General features: G+C 40.6%; 1 protein-coding gene across 1 annotated transcript in view; it reads left to right on the forward strand.

Moving 5' to 3' along the window:
- Positions 1–17,472, forward strand: part of Tgfbr2 (transforming growth factor beta receptor 2) — an 87,405-nt gene that overhangs the window by 25,591 nt on the left and 44,342 nt on the right. The window contains exon 2 of the mRNA XM_090351795.1: positions 16,217–16,385. Within this exon, the coding sequence (XP_090207921.1) occupies positions 16,217–16,385 (169 nt within the window). The remainder of the gene's footprint in view (positions 1–16,216; positions 16,386–17,472) is intronic.

Here is a 17,472-nt window from a genome sequence, read left to right on the forward strand (position 1 = left end):
ACAACTTGGGAGGGGGTTGGGGGAAGAAAAGTGGAAGAAAAACATGGGAAATGTAATGGTGTTCTAGAAGTAATGCACTCATTACCTTAGGAATGTAACTGTACCCCCTCTATACATGACCATGACAATAAAATACAATTAAAAATAAATTAAAAATAGGAAGTACAAAGTAGCCAGGTTCTAGTGGCTCATGACTGTAATTCTAACTGCTTAGGAGGTTGAGATCAGAAGTGCCCTTTACCAACCAACCTGGACAGGAAAGTTCATGAGCTAAAAAGCGGAAGTAAAGGTATGGCTCAAGCATTAAAGCATCAACCTTGAGAGAAAAATCTAAGAGACAGAACCCAGGCCCTGGATTGAAATCTTCTGGACATGATGGGGGGAAAGTACAAAGACAATTCAAGGAATTTCAAAGTTTGGGTCACTTCCTGTAGCATAACTTTCTGGTACTAAATTATACGTTAGCAGCTACACGTGAAGGAGTGATATATGATATGTTAGAGGGATGTATGAGAAAAGTTTACCTCAAAGGTTACACTTAGTTTTCTCTCATTTTTCACATTTAGATTGCTCCTAGAGTCTATCTGATTTCTTTCACTGACCATCAAATATCAGCAAAATGCAAACACTATTCTTTGTTCTCATCAACTTTGATGGTTTGAATATGTTCCCTCCAAACTTCATGTTGAAACATAATCTTCATTTGGTGAGTTTTAAGAGGTGGACTCCTTTAGGAATTCATAAAATCACAAGGAGACTGGACTGCTAGAAATGGGTTAGAGGATCAGCAGCCTTCCTTGCCTCGCTGTGAGGACAGAGCATTAGTCTCTTAGGGATATGGCACCATCTTGGAAGCAAGGGAACAAGTGAATATCACGTGTTCTGGAACTTCACACTTTCATAACGATGAGACAGAAAATTCTGTTCTTTATAACTTGCTCTGTCTCTGGGAATTTCTTACAGCATTAGGAATGGCTTAAGAGACTAATCTGCCTAGGATTGTTTGGAATTGGAAGGGAGTTGATTTTCTTTTACTCGCTGGAGGCTCACATTCGAAAGTCGCAGCTGCTTACTTTATGAGGGACTGCTATGTTGCTTCCTGCAAATCACATTCAGGTCATGGCTGCAATGAGTAATGGCCAGGAAAGGCAAGTACCAGCCTCACCCTTTTTTCTCATCCAGCTGCTCTGTGAGAAAACAAGTAAAATTGCTTTCCTTTATGGACAGATTCTCAGATTTCTCCTCAAATTCACTGCCTTTGTTGTCCTTTCTTGAAACCTGAACAATGCATGAAATTTGGTCTTTTTGATTTCACTTCCTCCACTTGAAAAACATGAAGTGTGTGTGTGTGTGTGTGTGTGTGTGTGTGTGTGTGTGTTGGGGGAGAGGGTGTGTGTTATCTTAGAAATAAAAAAAAGTGAATCTGAATTATGTGCCTTTCAATCCTCTTATGCCAAGTGCTACTAATCAAATATAAGTGCCCTAAGTTATGCTCAGGCATAATCATACAGGATTGTTTTTTTTTTTACATAATTGTGCCTGTTTGTATTGATGCTTACTTTTTTCCAAGCTGAGACCAGAGCGATTAAAATGGGAGTAAATACACACACACACACACACACACTCTCTCTCTCTCTCTCTCTCTCTCTCTCTCTCTCTCTCTCTCTCTCTCTCTCTCTCTCTTGCTATGCTGAAGCTTGCTGTGATTTTTTTTTCCTTTTCCATTTATTATCATTGTCAGAGTGATGTACAGAAGGGTTACAGTTACATACATAAGGTAGTAAGGACATTTCTTGTCAAACATTGTTACCCCTCCCACTTCTCTCCCCTCAGCCCCCCACAAGTAGTAAAGTTCATTTCCAACAAATTGTCTTGTGTGTTTCACTATTACTTTTGTTCACTCTACTGTGAATTCTTATAGTAAATAACTCTGCTATAAACCAGAACTTCCTCTGCAACCCCCATAAAAATAAGGGGAAATGCCTATAATGTATGGAAAGTGGTCTTTTGTCACCTGACATAGTTTTCCTCCCCCAGACCTTGTGATATGCAAATTGCAATAAGTATTTGTTCTTGAAGCCTGTTCAGCTGGTTTCTTCATATAAATTGTATGTGTTTGATGATCTTGGAATTTTTTTCTTTTTTCTTTTCTTTATTGTGTGTGTGGGGGCCTTAATATCAGGGCCTTCTACTCTTGCTTAATTTTTTTCTCCTCAAGGCTGGTGCCATTTCACTTAAGTTACAGCTCCATGTCTAGCATTTTATTAGTTAATTGGAGTTAATAGTTTCATGGACTTTTCTATCTGTGCTGGCTTCAACCTAGGATCCTCAGATCTCAGCCTCCAAACTGGCTAGGATTACAGGAGTAAGCTACCACATCCTGGCCTCAGAAACACTTTTTTTTATAGGCTAAATTAGGGCTTTATTTTTTTTAACCAGGATTAATGTTCAAGCTGCATATAATTGATTTTTTTTCTATCTTGCTTGGCTTTTTAGAGTTGACTTGCAAATATTTTTTTCCACCAGAAAGACACTTAAAGACCTTTGTGTTTAGCATACATGTTCAGACAAGTCAGAGAGAAGAGACATAGAGAGTAGCCATGAAATTGCCCTAAAGCACAAAGCCAGCTCATGACTAGTTCAGAGCCTTCTCTGATAACTTTTATTTCCAGCCTTGGGAATCATGTGACTAATTTTCCTTTTTGACCTCAGATACATGCCACTGCTTTAATTTTATTAATTGATTTCCAGGACTGTCTTCAGATAGGTGTCCTGTGTGGTTTCAATTTAATGTGCCCCATAATGTACATAATGCATTTTGATCAGAATCACCCTCCCACCATTTCTCCCTTCCATCCCATCTATCCTTATGCCCACCTGTCTTAAGTTCCTAATTCCATTTTCACATATGTACACAGAATACCCTTGATCGTGTTTGCATATTATTCCCGTCTCCATTTGTCCTCTTCTCTCTTTAAGCCCAGTCAAGATAAGTTTTTGCTTCCTGAAATTCACTTTGTTAAACCATGCGACTAATTGTTCCTTGAGGAAGTGAACTTCAAGGAGAAGAGATTACGATACATTGCTTTTCCTATATCTTGATGCATACACATTTCTTATCTAGAAACTTAAACATCTGATATACTTGTTTATACTCTGTTCTAGTTCTCTTTATAGTTATGAATCAAAGTATACTAATTTTATTGCCTTAAGGGAAAAAAATAACAACAAAACCTGATACCCATGGCTCATACATGTGATGCTAATTATTCAGGATGCTGGGGTCTGAGAATTGAGGTTCATAGCCACCCAGCCTGGGCAGTCAGTCAAAGAGACCCACATCTCAAAATAGCCAGCAAAATAAAAATGGAAGTAGAGGTTTGGCTCAAATTTTTGAGCATCTTCCTTGAGTGGGAAAGCTAAGAGATAGTGCCCAAGCCCCAGTATGGAAAAAAAAAGAAGAAAAAAGTCATGAGACTCTTTCCTGATTAATGTGATTATCTGCATTAAAGAGTTAAATGCATATTAGAAGATATCCATATCGGAGAGTTAAATAATGATATGCTATGTTTCACCTAAGCCTTTAGTATCAGAACATAGAATTAGATAGAAAAATTAAATAGTCAAATGATTATAAGTAGGTGGCCATGAATGTTCAAAAATAAGTCAGGCACTGGTAGCTCATGCCTATAATCCTAGTTACTCAGGAGGCTGAAGTCTGAGGATTGAGGTTCTAAGCCAACCAGGGCTAAAAAACTCATTAAGACACTTATCTTTAATTAGGAAAAATTGGAAGTGGAGCTGTGGTTTAAGTGATAGAGGGCCAGCTTGGAGCAAAAACACAAGTGCCTGAAGCATGCTGAGTTTAAACCCCAGCCAGCAAATGCACACACATACACACACACACACACACACACACACACACACACACACACACACACAGTGTAAGTGTAAGCCACTTGTAGTTCCCTCTGCTTTGGATTCTCTCTGTCCACATCTGTTCTCTACCAAACAGCATCTATACACTGGTCTCCCAGTCTTTGAACAAGATTCACTCAGGACCATGGCATTTACCAGTTTTTCCTGGAGGGGAGTAAGGGCTCCTTTACTTTGATCCATATTCACATATCCGTAGGAAAACCACAATTGAAATCCCCTTCAGGCACTGAGTAAACCACAGCACTGAAGCACATTTCATCAGGACAAGAGATTCCATAGAGAAAAAAAAAAATCCCCATCTACAGGAAATGAATATGCAAACGAAATTCCACTCTTAGTTGAAGCGAATCGTGCTGGCCAGGTGCTTGTTTTTCTAATTCTCTAATAGTCATGATGTTTTAAATCTACTTTTACCACACATGTGTTTATATAGTTCCTATATTTGAGACAAACTATTGTTCCAATAATAAATGAGTAACTTAGAGAGATATTCTTCACTGAGAACTTTTCAACTGTGTAAGTTCTTGGGAGGAGCTCATTTCTCTGTGTGCATGCCTTTACATTAATTTCAAGCATGTAAGTACCAGGGGAAACAGTCTCCTACTTTCTTTCCCAGCCTAGTTAAAAGGAAGGTCTCACAGAGCAAATCTATTCCCTATTTGTTTACATAATTCAGTCTTGATGGCAAAAGATTGTTTGAGCTACCTTGTAATACTCTAAAACTGATATATTATACTCTCATTCATTCTCTTGTCTCTAAGACTGTACTACTTATCATTTTTGTTTGGAAGAATTTCTCATTTATCCTTATGATGAATAATCTCTGGAGTTATTATTCTTGGTGCTATTAAATCTCATCCAGGTCATGTTACGTGAGGGAGAATTGGTTTCTCAGTTGCTGTGACGTTACATGAAGCAGAAACCTTAAAGCTCTTTTCTGCAGAGAAAACAGAGCTTATGAAGACATATGAATCCATATGGAATCATTATGGGCAATGTTTCAACTGGCTTCCCAGCCTTTACTTTCTGATTCTTGTTTTCTGTCAGTCTCAATGGGACTTGCCTTGCAGATGAAATGTTAAAAATCGGCCTTATTGCTGGGTGCTGTTGGTTCATGCCTATAGTCCTAGCTACTCAGGAGGCAGAGATCTGGGTATAGTGGTTCACAGTTGGCCCAAAGCCAGCCCAGGAAAAATAAACCTTATGAGTCTCATTTCCAATTAGCCGTCACAAAATTGGAAGTAGAGATATGGTTCAAGTGACGAGAGGGGGAAAGTGAGAACTTGAGTTTAAGCTCCAATACAGATGTGCATGTGCGCGCGCGCACACACACACACGCAACACACACACATACACACACACACTCTTAAAGGACAGGCAAGCTTTCCACTTAAGTACTGCATTGTATGGATCCCTTTAAAGTGGGTAGTCTTTCTTTTATCTCTTGGTTTACCGAGAAGTATTAAACTCCATTCATTCATGTGTGTATTTATTCATTCACAATTAACTAATAATGAGTTTAGACTAGATTTAATATAGTGTTCTATGAGTGCTCAGATTTAGTGGTTTCTTTACCTGCCTTGAACCTTTGAATTTTTCAAACAGGCATCAAGTAGAATCCTTGGCTGCTGGTACTGTACTTGTTGACTTCTCAATTCCTGGCCTTTGTCATTCTAATGTTTGGCCCAAGCCAATCCAATCAGTAATTAACAGTCCAGTCCTGTCATAGTCAAGTGCTTCAGTGTTTATATGGCAGCTGTGCTTTTGTTGACTGATGTTGCCTTCAGAGATCGCAAAAAACCAACGTATTTAATCAAAGTATTTCTAGCTGCTGTATCTCCTTCTACCTGGTCTTCTGTTCTAAGCTGTACTTCCATACTGAAGCACCTACAGTCTCTTCCTTTCCTGCCTCAGAATGGCCGATCTTCCAGCAAACCAAATTCTGTCCCAGCTCTCTCCATTTTTGTCCTCATGTTGCTAGTAGAGCTCATTAGGTTACATTGGTTAATATTAACCCATTAAAGACCAGGGAACCACCTGCTGTTTGGTTTAAGTCCTTTGCAACATGGAGCCTTAATTATCAAAGGCAGTTTCAGAGTCAGGAAAAGCCTATCTTTTCTAACTATAGCAATTGCCTCACAATTTTAAAAATACTTTGAATATTGATTATATCATCTTAAAAAAATCATACTGTCTTAAGGACAGTATCCAAGCATATACTATCCTATCAATGTAGAAGGTTGATATCCAGAGGATCACGGTTGCAAATCAGCTAGGCAGAAAAGACCACATGACTGTATCTCCAAAACAATCAGGAAAAATCAGGGCTGGAGGAGTGGGCTCACAAAGTAGCATGCCAGCTAAGTAAGTAAGATGTGCAAACATGAGGGTCCGAGTTTCATCTCCAAGATAAAAAAAAAGGAAGAACAGTATTTGCAGTATTTTGGCAAAAACACATTACATGAAGAAATGCCTGTAGGCTTATCTGTTTCCTGCACTCACTGCACTTATTTCTCCTATCAGCTGAAGAGATGGTACCCCCACTGCCAACCTCATGCCCCAATAACACAGCCACTCTGGTAAAAGCCATAGTTATCTTCCATGACAGAATCTGCCTAGCGTGTATTTATTCTAATTAAAACAATTTGAAGTACAGAAAATTCAAAACTAACAGAAAGGCATTTCTGTTTCCTGGCCATTCAGTTTCCTTTTCTAGAGCCAAATAATGTTTGATTTCTACATACTTATACCTACTCCCAGAGATAGTTTACATATAGAATAAAATGTACATTTGTATATATAAGAATATATTATGTATTACAATACATAATATATATTCTATATGTATTCTAGGTTTTTTTGAGGGGAGGCTGTTGTCAGTACTTGAGCTTGAACTCAGGGTCTGGGTGTTGTCCCTTAGCTCTTACGTTCAAGACTGGCACCCTATTTCCAGATTTTTGGTGGCTAATTGGAGAAAACAATCTCAGGGACTTTACTGTCCCTGCTGGCTTCGAACACTGATACTCATATCTCAGCCTTATTAGTAGCTAGAATGCCAGGCATGAACCATGAGCACCCAGCTATATTTAATAAGCAACAGAAAACTGATTGTGGAATGCCCTTGGGGATGCAAGAAATGACTTCCTCAAGAAAAGCTTCGACCTTTAGACAGCTGGAAAAAATTCCACAAGGAGGACCTGGAACACAAATATTCCAAAGTCACCTTTGCTCCTGGTCTGCTGTTAGGTCTCCTGAGGGGCCAAATTTCCTGGAAGCCTGAGGACCTCAGAGCTGGCTAATGAAGTTCACAAGACAGCTTCCTGAAAGAAAGAGGAAGGACAAAGTAGAAGAGCACATTCCTTGGGCAAGGGAAAGCCATCTACCCCGGTGTTTACACTATACTTGGATCTTGGATTTTTCTTCTTGAATGCTACAGTCTGGACATAGACTGGTGACAGAGATGGAGTTGCTGCTCACTTTCTGACAACTTCATTATAATCTCTGGATGGACCTCATGTAGCTTATCACTGCTGGGTTGATAAGCAGTTCAATATGGGCAAGCCAGAGCCTTTCCCAGGACCATCAGTGAATGGCTGATAGTTGTAGGAGTGAATGTACCAGGTAAAAGGCCATTTACATTTGTACTGTCGAAAGAGATCACTAACAGAAACTTCTAAGAAATTCTATTCTTCAATTGCATCATGGCTTTATCACTATGTCTGTGTCTTGGCCAATCCACTATTATCTGCCTGGTTAATCTTTTCTGCTATGAGGTGGATGAGGTATGTTACAAATTGTGTGTGCATATGTGCTTGCTTATGTGTGTTTGTATGTGTGTGTGTGTTTGTATGTGTATGTGTTTGTGTGTGTATGTGTGTGCTATGTATATATGTGCCAGTACCTTAGCTTTTTCACTCAAGGCTGGTGCTCTACTTCCAGCTTTTTGGGGGTTAATTAGAGATAAAAATCTTACAGACTTTTCTTTCCAAGACTGATTTCTAATAGGAATTCTCAGCCTCCTGAATAGTTAGAATTGCAAGTGTGAGCCTCAGGTACCTTGATACCCTATGCAATGTTAATAACCTCCAGAGGAATAAAGGTAGGATGCTTGGTTTCAAAATCCTTGTTCTGTGGCGACTGGAATTCAAAGCAACATTTTTTTCTTCTTCATAGAACAGCCTTGAAGAGCACTTAGGGAAAGTTCTCATTTCTAGTGAGTATCAATTGGGGTGGCATTTGTTGAACACTGAATTATTTATCAAGTAGGAATGAGGAGACAGTGGCATTTTGAAGAGCACTAAATTATGTCATCTACAAACACACAATTGCATAAGACTGGGAATGGATGCCCTCAAGCCTCTTATTTCTGTTTCTTTCCTTCTAATGAAGCACACTGTCCCTGTAAGCCTCTCTAGTTCTCTGGTGAAACCCAAAGACAATGTGGGGTTCATGACCACTGGAAGATAAGCCCCACCCCCCTCCATGTCACAGGGAGTCAGAGCCAAACACAGAAAGTGATCAAGATGCATTGTACAGATAAGCTGATAGATTGAATTGAAACTGCATTGCACAACTGCTAAAAGATTAAAAACAGAAGTATTGGATTTCAAGTGATAGTGGTTCATGCCTGTAATCCTATTTAGGAGGCTGAAAGCCAACCTGGGCAGAAAAGTCTGTAAGATTCTATCTCCAATTAACCAGCAAAATGCTAGAGTGGAGTGGCTCAGGTGATAGGATACCTTCATGAACAAGAAAGTCAAGTATGAGACAGAGGCCGTATATGTAAACCCTGATTGAAACCCCAGTGCCATCAAACACCCTCCACACCACCACACACACACACACTCTCACACAAATACTGCATGGTATTTCAAATTTCAGATCTACAGACGTTCCGAAAAGGGAAATATCCCTAGAGTATTTTTGTCCTTGTATTAAACAAGAAATATCGTGTGTTTGATTGCTTGGAGTAATTTGTCCAAGTGTTTGATTGGACTGGGCCTGTCTCTTCTTCATGGAAAGGCCTTCTAGATGGCTTGACTTCTGTTCCGGCTAGGAGGACATATGTGGCAGGCCAATGGACTTTCTCCATCCGGTGTTGAAGACCAGCGTGATTGCTGCCAGCATCACAGACCATAACGGCTGTCTGCCAGATGGTTGCCTCAGTGTCTGACTGAAATGCCAGTTGCAATTAAAACCCTTCTTTCAGAGAACAAGGCTTTCAATGCAGACCCATATGATGACTGAGCCTCAGAGTCTGTGATCATTTAGAGGCTGGACTCAAGAGAAAAGCACATGGAAAGAACTTGAAAGTGATACATGCATGGGGGAAATGTGAGGGCTAGGATTAGACTGGGGTAGTTTCAGAATCAGTGGAGAAAGGGAGCAACCCTATTTCCTAGCTGCCTGGATAGTATGACATTTAGCTAGGCTGAGGGACCCAGCTCTTCAACCAGATGACCCAGGTGAGGGGATTCAGTGGTAGGATCACCACCATAATCAATTGGGTTGAAGTAAAAGAAGTGTGTGTGTGTGTGTGTGTGTGTGTGTGTGTGTGTGTGTGTGTGTGCAGTGTGTGCAGTGTGTTTGTATGCTGGGATTAGGGCTTGAACTCAGGACCTGGATCCTGTCCTTTAGTACTTTTGCTCGATGCTACTGCTCTACCACTTGAGCCACAGCTTTACCTCTGGCTTTTTGGCAGTTGATGAGTCCCACATCTCACAGACTTTCCTGTCTGGGCAGGCTTCCAATTGGGACTGTCAGATCTCAGCCAACTAAATAACTATGATTTCAAGAATGAGTGAATCACCAGCACCTAACTTAAGTTAAAAAAAGGTATTTCACTAATGTGAGTTAACTGGATACCATAAGAGCAAAAGTTGAGGTTTCTTGAGTTAAAATTCTTCCCCAACGCCTCAGGGTGAGTTCCTACCTGAGTTTCCTGCCTTCTGAACTGCTCTATAAATCAGAGTTGCCATCTCTCACAGACCTATGAGCTGCATGCTGTGCTACACCTGCAGGTTAAAATTATTTCCAGGAGCCAGGTGCCAGTGGCTCACACCTGTAATCCTAGTTCCTCAAGAGGCTGAGATTTGAGGCTCATGGTTCCATGATAGTGATGAGAAATTGGCCCAAAAGTGCCTTAAAGCTGACCTTGCTGAAACAAATAGCTAACACTGTCGTCTTTCCTATAAAGCAAACAATCCCCCTCCCCAAATAAACTGCTTGTCACATCCTGAGTTCCCACACTGGAGGTCAACTGACCCTGAGACCATTGACTTGACAAGATTCCAGTCACGTCTGCTGTGGATTCCCCTACTGACAACTGCAAACCTGTGGCCTAAAATAAGGCTTTCCAGCCTCACACACAAAGAGCTTTTGTTCCCTTCACCCCTATAAAAATAAAACAAGAGGAAACCTCAGTTGTGAGGGACAGGGTCATTGTCTCTCTAGTCTGATTCAAAGACTGGCATCTCTCTCAGGCTTTTTACCCCTGAAAGTCTGTTGGCCTGTTGAATTCATTTTCTGCCCTTTATTCTGATACTCACTTCACTCAGTTTTCTTATGAATAGCAGGAGTAGGAAAGCAAACAAAACATAGTTAATCTTCAATTAACTATGAAAGAAAGCTGGAAAAGGAGCAATGACTCAAGTGGTAGAGCAGTAGCCTTGATTGAAAAAGCTTAGGGTGGAAGTCGGATGTGGCTCAAGGGGTAGGGTGGGAGACTTGATCTGAAGAGCTCAGGGACAACACCCAGGCCCAGAATTCAAGTCCCATGACTAACAACAACACAAAAGCTTAGGGTCAGCACCACAGCTCTGGATTCAAGCCAGCACTATCTATCTACCTACCTATCTATCTATCTATCTATCTATCTATCTATCTATCTATCTATCTATCTATCTATCATCTATCTCCCCAAGGGATTTGTATGCACCTTGCTATTTGAGAAGCAAAGCTCTAAAGTGTGGTGAGTTCTGTTTCCCACTTGTTGCTTTGTAGATTTGTGTGTGTGTGTGTGTGTGTGTGTGTGTGTGTGTGTGTGTGTGTGTGTGTTGGTACTGAGGCTTGAACTCAGGGCCTGGATTCCATTAGTTTCTTTGCTTAAGTCTGGCAGTCTGTCACATTAGCCACAGATCCACTTTTGGTTTTTGGTGGATAATTGGTAATAAACATGTCGTGCATTTGATCTAGCTTTGAACTCCAGTCCCAGATCACAACCTCCTGCCTAGGTAGTTTATAGGCATGAGCCACGTGAGCCTAGCTAACTCATTATTTGGGATGCTACACTTAATGCTATCAAATTCAGTGGTCCCTGCTGTGAAATACATAGCATTAAACAAGACATTCTGTAGTGTTTGTGGAATCAGTTCTTAAATCACCACCTCCTCCCCCAATAAGATAGCAGGCAAGAAAGCAATAATAGATAGATAAATGAATTTAAACACAAATGCATTTCTGTTACATTATTTAGTATCAGTTAGAAATCTTGAGTTTTATCCAATGATTCAGCTAATAGTAAACACCATTTCAAAGAAAGAGACCATAGAAATTACATTAAAAATTCCTAATATATATCTAGAATATCATTCACCTTCTTAGGCTGCTCACATCGGAACCTCAAAAAAGAGAGAGGAAGGGGAGAATGTGCCACAAATAAATACAGCTAAGTACTTACTAAATTCATATTCATAAGACATGGAACCTTTGCTGTGGGCAGTAAGTTTGGGGAAAATGTGAGATGAAACAGGGAAGGCAGTATAACCCAGGGTGAAGGTTTTGATATTACTCACAGTGAAATGTGACAGCCCATATGATACTGTCTCATGATAAGAGGAGCTTCTCATATCCACTTTTGAGTGAATGATTTTCTGTAAGATATGTGTGCAATATATATTATATACAGTGCATTTTAGGTTTATTTTATGCATTTATATCAATATAGATATGTCTCTCTCATTCATGTATATTCACACACACACACATACACACACACACACACACACACACACACACACACACACACAGACATATAGTGCCAGTCCTGGGTCTTGACCTAAGGGTACTATGCTTTCATTTGGTGATTTTGCTCTACCACTTCTGTTTTGGTTGTTGTTGGTGGTGGTGGCGGTGGTGATTAATTGGAATAAGAGTCTCTTGGATTTTTCTGCCTGAACTGGCTTGAACTGAGATCCTCAGGTCTCATCCTCCTTGAGTAGCTACGCATACAGTTGTGAACTTCTAACACTCTAATGTGATTGATTGATTCTCTCTCTCTCTCTCTCTCTCTCTCTCTCTCTCTCTCTCTCTCTCTCTCTCTCTCTCTCTCTCTCTCTCTCTCTCTCTGCCAGTCCTGGGGCTTGAACTCAGGACTTGGGCACTGACTTTGGATACTTTTGCTCAAAGCTAGCACTCTGCCACTTGAGCCACAGGGCCACTTCTGGCTTTTTCTGTGAATGTGGTACCAAAGAATCGAACCCAGGGCTTCCTGTCTGCAAGGCAAGCACTAGGCTATGCTCCTGGCCAGTGATTGATATTCTTATTGAAGGCTCTTTTTGAAGAACTAAATGAAAAATTCACTTATCTGTTATAAGAAGATTCTCAGGATAGTCAGCTACTCACAGGGGATATTTAGTAATTAAAATGTTTTACCTTAATATTAGAATACTTAACTAAAGACACTTAGGGTGATGTAACCATACCAGATGGGCAGTGATTTTGACTTGGGGCAAGAGTTTACTAGAGAGTGAAAAAGCAGGCTTTGGTATATTGTTGTTGACTTTCTTCCCTGATAGCTATTTATATGTATTCATTCTCCTGTCTTTCCATTCTGTTGGCTTGTCACACACTATGTAAGGCAATGAAAGCTTTCAGCAAGCTAGGTTGCTGAGCTCCATTGGCTCACCCCTGTAACCCTACCTACTCAGGAGGTCAAGATCTGAGGATCAAGGATCAAACTCAACTAAGACAAGAAAGGCCCTGATAGTTACAACAACAACAATAACAAAAGGCCTAGAGTGGAGTGGTAGAGTACTAGCTTTGAGTCAGAAAGCTCAAGGACAGCACCAAGGCCTCGAGCTGAAGTCCTAGAAGCAGCACAAATGAAACCAAACTGGATGGGCTTTGGCCTCTACACTCAATTACCTGTCCCCTATACATAGCTACACAGAGGGCCTTGGTATTTATTTTACATAGAGAAAAAGAGAGTACTGGCTGAAAGCAAAGGTGAGGAGTTTATACTCTCAAGGTGCAAGTTAAAATCCTTAGAGTTAGCAACCTTCCTGGGATCACCCCTTTTTCATGTTGAATTGCAGTGAAATTGGCCCACAGCTTTTGCTGAAACAAAGTGAGGAATATGAGATATTTGTGGTTGGTGTGTATGGGCGGGGGAAGAGGAGGTAATACCTTAGGCAAGAAGTACATAGTAAGCTCCCAATGGGTATAAACTCCCATTGTGAAATGGCTGTCTCCTTCATATGGCTGTGCCTCCAGGTAGGGTGTAATGATTGTTTTATCTTTTCTGAAAAAATTTAGTTGAGAAAATTTTGAGGCTACATGTCCAGGATACCTTGGGCACAGATTATATTATAAAGAGCCTTATCCACTGCTTTCCCTCTCTCCCTCCCTCTGTTTCTCCTTCCTTCTCTGCTTCCCTTCCTTCTTGCCTTCCTTCCTATGTTGTTGGGGGTCTGCTCTTGCGTCTTTTCTGTTGATTGTGTTTCACAGGCAACAGTCCTTGTCAGCTCATTCCCCAGACTCCGCTGCTTTCATTTTTACCTTGTCACTCCTGACTCCTGTCACCTCTCTCACACTTGTAGGCTTTTGCTAGAAAAAGATGGACCCTCCCAGAAAGGATTCCTCCCCTTCTAAGGTGCAAATGAGCTAATCACATCTCTTTAGGTATGTGTTTTTCACCAGGGAACTTTGTCCAGCTTTGTTAAGAAGTTCTTTCTCACCATCACACAGTTGTATATGTGTTGAGAGGTGGTGGTGTTACTTTGTTTTGTACTTGTTATTCTTTTTCCCTTAGCAGCTAATTTTAGCTCCGATTCACAGCTTTGGTTGAACCTCAAAATCATGTGGGGGTCTTCTGAAAATTGTAAACTCTGGGCCACTCTCCAGAATAATAAGACAAAATAGCTCAGAGTGGGACCCAGACTTCAGTTACCAAGCTGTTAAAGAATTGATCCCAGCCTGCCTTCAAAGCAGATAACTAGTAATATAGGCTAAGATCTTAAATGGCTGTATTTCATATCAAAGAGGTTTGATTTTATAGTTTAAAGAAATTACAAGGCTTTCAAATCAGCAAACAGATGTTTCTTCAGAATATACGATGCCAAAAAAATCAAATATAGAAAACATGGTCTTATTTTCCTTGTTTTGTTTCCATAGTTGTCTTACAGAGGAATCTTGGGGGTTAAATTAGTTGTTTTATAAATGGCTCCAAATATAAACCATTGTAGAAAAAATATATATACTCATTGTTGTGTTCCAATTTAACACGAGATGCTGAGATTCTGCCTGTATTTTTAGCTAAGCCTAGAATTCTCGGTCTGGGAGTCATTGAGAATTTCAAAATAGTTTACTACCTAAAAATAGACTTCCTGAAGTGAACTTGAGGCCTGAACGAGATGAATGGGTTTATTTTTTTCTTCTGTATTTACCGTTACCACAAGAAAGCAAGGTTGAAATATGTATGTTTATATTTTTGGAGATCCAGGAAACAGGTGTTATGCCTGAGCAACAAAGAAGATTGTGTATCACTGAGGCTGTGGGAGGGCACAGGACTTCCCTCTTCAGGAGGGGACATTGACCATGAAGCCGCACATGGCTCTGCCGAGGCTTCTCCAAGGGGACCAAGGATTTGCACCTTATCCTTTGCTCCTACGGTCCAAAAGTAGCATCTTTCTCAGGCAGACAGAGAATGTGTGTTGAGTATGTTTGTGTATTAAATGAATTTACTTCCATCCCCAATAGAAATGGGCCTCACTGTCGACAAAGATGGGGTGTGAGCATTTTACTTTGTTTGTTGCCTCTGGAATGCTTGTGCTTTACCACACATAGTCTACTGTCACTGTAATACTGAGTGAATAGAAATATTTCATTTATGATCATGCTCCTCTCCATCTGAGGGAGGAGGTTTTGTGTTCTTCCGTACTTTGTATAAAGGGCCCAACATGAATGCCTTGTGGTTGTACCTATATGCATTCCTCTGGCTCCTTGCTTGATAAATATTTTGGATACCTTCTGTGTGACCTGTGCTGGTTTGGGCATAGAAGGTATAGAATTTAAACATTGAGTCTCATGAATGTACATTTGGTAAACAGAGTATAAGTGAGCTTGTGACCCACATAATTTTGCAGATGGTTCAACAGAATCCTGTGGTGGTTTTATAATGAAGAATGACTTTTAATCAGAGATCAGAAAGCCCAGATGTCTTTTAATGTAATAAGGAGCTTGGGTGTAGGGTGACAGGGATACTACTGGATACAGTAAAAAGAAAAAAAAAAAGGTGACAGGGAGCAGGTCTTTGAGATGGCATCAGTCTTATTTGGCCATCAGAGCAGTGCCTTGACAGTCTTGTGTCTGGGGAAGTTTTAATTAATGGCTTATAGGTGGGGAGACATGGGACCTGTCAATTGCATAGAGATTTCTTTCTTCCAAGTGCTGGCCAGGAAAACAGTGACCATTGGTATGGTCTTGTATGTCCTCAAAAAGTTGCCCTGGGATTTGCCTGCTGGGTTTTGCACTTTACCACTCTGCTGTGACCTCTCTGCCCATATGGGCATGACTCTTGTCTGCTGCCCACATCCTCTGGGCCTCCTTCTATTTTGGGTTACCGTTCTCTGGTTTGCTTCCTTGTCTGTTCACCAGCTAAGCTGTAATTTCTTTCTTCTTTTCTTCTATTTGTGTGTGTGTCGGGGGAGTATGTGTGTGCATATGTATTTCTAGTGTCTGTTATTATATAGTAGACCACTTTGTTTCTTTATTGATTGATAAGGTGATAACATTTTTGTAAAGAGTGCATTCTGGAAATCATGGACAAAAGCAAGAATTTACTGCCCCTGATCCTCTACTATCCCCATACACATGGCTTACATGAAGGTGGCCTATGTGAGGTACTTCTAATCTGATGTGAAAGAATTGTCTTGCCTTTCTCCATATTCCTTTTCATGGCCGCAAGTTCATTGAGAATTGTATTATGGCTCCAGGAATTCATGCATTGGCTACCAAACATCTGGATAAGTGTTTATTGTACTTTCTCTTCTCTCCCCAGGTAATGATGACCTGATGGCTAGTGACAACAATGGTGAGATCAAGATTTCGCAGCTGTGTAAGTTTTGTGATGTGAGATCTTCAACCTGTGACAACCAGAAATCTTGCATGAGCAACTGCAGCATCACAGCCATCTGCGAGAAGCCACATGAAGTCTGTGTGGCCGTGTGGTAAGAGACTTACCCTTCCTTCCTTCCTTCCTTCCTTCCTTCCTTCCTTCCTTCCTTCCTTCCTTCCTTCCTTCCTTTTCCTCTCTCCCTCCTTTCTTTTTTGCTTTTTGCTGGTTAACTAAAGCTAAGAGTCTCTCAAATTCATCAGTCCAGGCTACCTTCAAACAGTGATCCTCAGATTTCAGTGCCCTGAGTAGCAAAGATTACAGGTGTGAGCCACCAGCGCCCAGTTCTTTATCTTTATATGCCATGCATCCTCATAGTGCATAATGGCCCCTAAGTACGAACACTCAGTATACTTGCTTGTTAATAACATCTACCTTTCATGTATTCCAGGATATTCAGACACATACACCCCCCCCACACACAAAAGTGAGTATATGTGATCTTTACTATTCCCAGTACATCTAGAAGCTCTTCCTATGTCAAAAAGAATAATTTTTCCCCTACTAGTAATTTAAATGGTCCTTTCTCAGACCTTATATCAATGCAAGGAACTTTGTACTGCTGAGACAATCTCAGTTCTGTGTTGTTGAAGGAGAAGAGGCGCATATTTGGCCTTTGGGAGAAGGAAAACGAACATTTGCCTCAAATGGGAAAGCCAGTTAGAGAGGCAGAAAGACAGCCTGTTTCTTAACCACTCTCCCAGCTATACTCCTTGGTATAGCCATTGGTCTACATGACACCCTTCTCTTGGATGAGGAGCATATGTATTCTTGGGTCAGATCTTTTGCTCTCTCTCTGCTTCGCTCCAACTCACCTCTTTTCCCACACAAACATCCCAAACACTTCTTTATACCTACACAGTGGGTATTCATTTGATTCATTCATAGCTTGACTTTTTTGTTGAAGGTTGAAACTCTGCCCCTAGAGCCACAACTCCAGTTTGAGTTAAGAGTCTCAATGGACTTTTCTGCACAAACTAGTTTTGAACTGTGATCCTTAGAAATCAGTTTCCTGAGCAGGAAGATTATAGGCATGAGCCACCAGTGCTTGGTGAAAGAAAAGAAAAAGGAAAAACCTTGATCATTAAAAGAATCCCAGTTTTGTAAGAAAAATGTATTCGTTCATTAATGTGTTTTAACCT

This window comes from Megascapheus bottae, chromosome 18 (genome assembly GCF_031878675.1).
Source record: "Megascapheus bottae isolate mThoBot1 chromosome 18, mThoBot2.hap1, whole genome shotgun sequence".
Taxonomy (NCBI): domain Eukaryota; kingdom Metazoa; phylum Chordata; class Mammalia; order Rodentia; family Geomyidae; genus Megascapheus; species Megascapheus bottae.